The sequence below is a fragment of the Felis catus genome, chromosome A1 (genome assembly GCF_018350175.1).
Source record: "Felis catus isolate Fca126 chromosome A1, F.catus_Fca126_mat1.0, whole genome shotgun sequence".
Lineage (NCBI taxonomy): Eukaryota > Metazoa > Chordata > Mammalia > Carnivora > Felidae > Felis > Felis catus.
Genome location: NC_058368.1, coordinates 178,651,031 through 178,654,860, shown reverse-complemented (window position 1 = coordinate 178,654,860; position 3,830 = coordinate 178,651,031). Strand labels below are relative to the sequence as shown.

Here is a 3,830-nt window from a genome sequence, read left to right as displayed (position 1 = left end):
TGCCAGGCTTGGTGCTGACGGCTCAGAGCCTGGAGCCTGCTTTGGACCCTGTGTCTCCCATCTCTCTCTGCCCCTCCCTCCCTCCTTTTCTCTCTCTCTCTCTCTCTTTCAAAAATAAACATAATTTTTTTAAGTCAACCTTTAAAAATCAGGTAATTTCATATTAAAAGCCACACTTCCAGTATTTCTTGAAAAAATCATCAGAAAATCTGGCAATGCTAGGCAAGTTTCCTGGAATGAAGAAAATCTATTTACTAGAGCTGGGTAACTTTCCACAGTCATTTGACACTCGGTCATTCAAGAAACATTTTTAAAAGTCCCTAGCATGTGCCAATCACTTGCAAGTCCCTAAGACTAAAACAGAAACACAGTCTAGTCCTACCTTGTAGGCCTTTGCTGCTACTCAAAGTGGTCCATGGACCAACAGCATCAGCATCACGAGAACTTGCTAGAAATGCAGAATCTCCTACCCTACCCCAAACCCACTGAATTAGAATCTACATTTTAACATGATTCTCAAGTCATCTGTATTCATACTGAAGTTTCAGAACACTGTCAGCAAAACTTGTCATGGACACCAGAGAAGGTATTATTCACAATGCAGGTCCTCATCCAGACTTACTGAATCAGAATCTTGGGGGGGTTGTACTCTCGTAATCTGCATTTTAAACACGGTCCTCAACACAACTCAAGGGTGGACTCATTATAGAAACCTAAGACTACAGAGCAAGCCAAGCACTACCCTGAGCACCATGTAAAAAGAGCAGGGAGGAAAACCTCTATGTGGGAAGATGAAGGCCAAGGCTGCCTTTCTGAGGTGGGGTGTGTGTGTGTGTGTAGCAACCTCACATTCCAACGGCCCTTGGCACACCACAGAAACTGAATTAAGTACTGAGTGAGAAAACAGATTTTCCAGCTTTTAGGGAATAACCGAACCTTTGCCCAAAGGCTTTGGGACAGGTTAGGAATCCAGTCGTGGAGGCATGTTGCCTGGAGTAGGTCACTAGAGCCCAGAGTACAAACCTTGAGAGAAGTATGGCGGCAGGGAGGCACTCTGCGGGAAACCACTGTTACTGCGGAGACAGAAAAGAACTGAATTGAGTTGCGCTGGGCTGAAGAGGCTGATGGGGAAGGTGGGTTAGAGAAACCCGCCGACAATGCTGCTTCCTTCATGACTACGGCCAGTTCTCCCTGTAGCTGCGGCAGCTGAGCAAAGAGGAGGGGCTGGTGGGGCACATCTCACTACTACCCCAAATTCTAACGGACTCCACCAGCCAAAACAACATAACCTGTAAAGGGTATTGGAAGGTTGTTTTTAAACTTGGCTATTGTTTTTAAAGTTGGGCGCCTGGGTGGCTCAGCCGGTTGAGTGTCCGATTTCAGCTCAGGTCATGATCTCACAGTTCGTGGGCCCTGAGAAACACTGTTGCTATTGAGAAAGTGGGCCTGTGGGGACAGAGCCTGTGCAGTGAATTCGCACATCAGCTAGGTCCTTGCATCCACGATCTGGATGAACTCCAAGCACCTAAATTAATTGGGTTTCTCGAGTGTTCATTTTAATTCACCAAGTGAAAACATTCCCTTGAAACCCTGCCCAAGGGTCCATTCTGCCTTGATGACCATGGGGCAGTCAATTCCGTATGCCTCCAACCCCAAGCTCAGAGACTCCAAGAATAGCAGTGGATTAACATGTGTGGGTCCTTATGCTCAGTTTGATTTTGTTCCTGAGGACCCAAAATGTTCTGGCCTGACTACCACTGGCTCATTTCTTTCTTTCCCAACCCACCAGACATTAGTTCTTTTGAGTGGACCTGGGGGTGATGTTAAGTTAGCACTGAATGACGTTACCACAGACCTTTCAGAGAATGCTCCAGGCATGTGAGGTGATGGGAGGGTGTGCTTGGGCGATAGCTTGGCAGATCTGGAAGGAAAAGTATTGGAGCTCATGGAGAGCATTGTGGGCTGAGGCAAAGGTCTTTGATGCACTGTGGGGGAAAAGGAAAAATTAAACAGCTTGTCAGCATCCAGGTGTCACAGGAACATTCCAGAACTGCTCCCAAGTTAGAAACCGCTAGTCTACAGAGAGATAGAAAAATCCAAAAGATCCAACATAATTAGGAAGTGGTACAATGGAATCCCAACCCCAGGACTTTTCTAGATGACTTACTACCTTAGAATGCATTAAAATGTTGCCATTCTATATCATTCTCTATAATATGCATTTATTTTATTTTTTCATTTGTGAAACACTACCTTGGCAGAAAATTGTCAGTTGGAAACCATATGAATTTCAGAAATGATTCACAAGTTTTGTTTTATGTAAGCCAAATTTTATGCTATCTCATTTATCTGCAGTTAGTGATCATCTCCTGTGTTAGAAGGCATAAATATTAGCAATTTTTCTATCAAGCCATATATGCAATTTTTAATTTTGCTGTACTATTAAGTCATTTGCACCATTACTTATGAAAGTAACAGTTCTCTTTGGGAACCCAGACGATTCCATTTTATTATAGTTATGCTGTATACCAACTGACCTATGTCTACTTAACGCTAATTTAACAATTATAATTATGTCTATGGGGCTTCTGTACTAAATAATTCCATGTGAATTCTGGGCAGAAAATGAAGGAATGAGTTATAAGAAAGCTTTTCTGAACATACCGTCATCTTCATCCTGGTAAAGGGGAAAAAAAAAAAAAGGTATTAACCTATCATCAAAACACAATTCCTAAAAGAACTGCATTTCTCAATCACATAAATGTCTCTCTTTCTTTAGTAGTTGTATGTCTCCATAATATAGTGTGGAGAACAGTAGAATTTGCTAAGTGGTTCATAATTTCTTAATACAAACAATCATTAAGGACACTCTAATCTGAGACTCTCCTTACACACTTAACACAAAATAGGTTCTGAGGTGCCCAAGAGGGCCTAAAGACACAGTAAGGATGGCAGTATCTACGATGTACCTCAAAGATTTACACACGATATCTCATCCAATTCTCCTAGCAACCCTTTAAAAATTCAACATCCTCTTTGTACAAATGGAAACATGGTGCTCAGGAAGGAGTCCTAACTTGCCAAGGGTTACAGAAATGGATTGGACACCTGATATGTCTAACCCAAGGCTCAGCCTTCTTTCGGCCACTCCCCTTAAAAGCAACTCCACCTTGCATATCATGTGGCGTGTCTACATTGCTCAGCATTTATCTCCAGGCAACCTGCGAAACAGGCAAGAGAGGAGCTATTTGCTAGACTCTCCAGATGAGAAATGATGTTTGGAGAGGTGAAACGATTTTGCCATTGACTAGCAGGCCACACCTGTCAACCTGGACTTGTTTTGCTAGGCCAGCACACTGGAAAAGAAAGACCACCTTATTCAAAGTGTTGTTGCAAGTATTAAGTTGCTTATTACATGTTCCTGGTATATGTGGAGTGGTCAGTAAAAGTTTGCTGTCATGACTCCTACCATTGAGACAAGACAAGAAGGATCACAGCCAGAATCACTCATCCCATTTGGCCAACTGGGAGTCCCAGCAAAGGGCTGCATAATTAAACCCACATGGGCTCAGGGAATGATGAAATCCCTCTTTAACACCATGGCAACCATATCTTGTTTCTTTCTGCAACTCTCAGATTCTCATGGCATGAGCATCCACCCTTCCCAACCCTGGGGCCCTCAGGAATATAAAGTTACCTTCACTTACAATCTTGTCCCCTTTTTGTCCCTTTGTCCCTTGGCTCTGCAACCAAGCTGTTGTCCTTGCTGTCCCCATAGGGTCACCCACCTGCCTTTGCTCAGGACATTCCTGAGGCTGCAGTGCATCTTG

The 3,830-nt window shown here is 43.5% G+C and overlaps 1 protein-coding gene across 1 annotated transcript in view; it reads right to left on the bottom strand.

Moving 5' to 3' along the window:
• Nucleotides 1-3,830, bottom strand: part of LCP2 (lymphocyte cytosolic protein 2) — a 46,097-nt gene that overhangs the window by 7,134 nt on the left and 35,133 nt on the right. The window contains exons 15-17 of the mRNA XM_023259688.2: nt 2,665-2,677; nt 1,856-1,985; nt 1,024-1,073 (exon numbers count right to left, since the gene is read on the bottom strand). Of these exons, the coding sequence (XP_023115456.2) occupies nt 1,024-1,073; nt 1,856-1,985; nt 2,665-2,677 (193 nt within the window). The remainder of the gene's footprint in view (nt 1-1,023; nt 1,074-1,855; nt 1,986-2,664; nt 2,678-3,830) is intronic.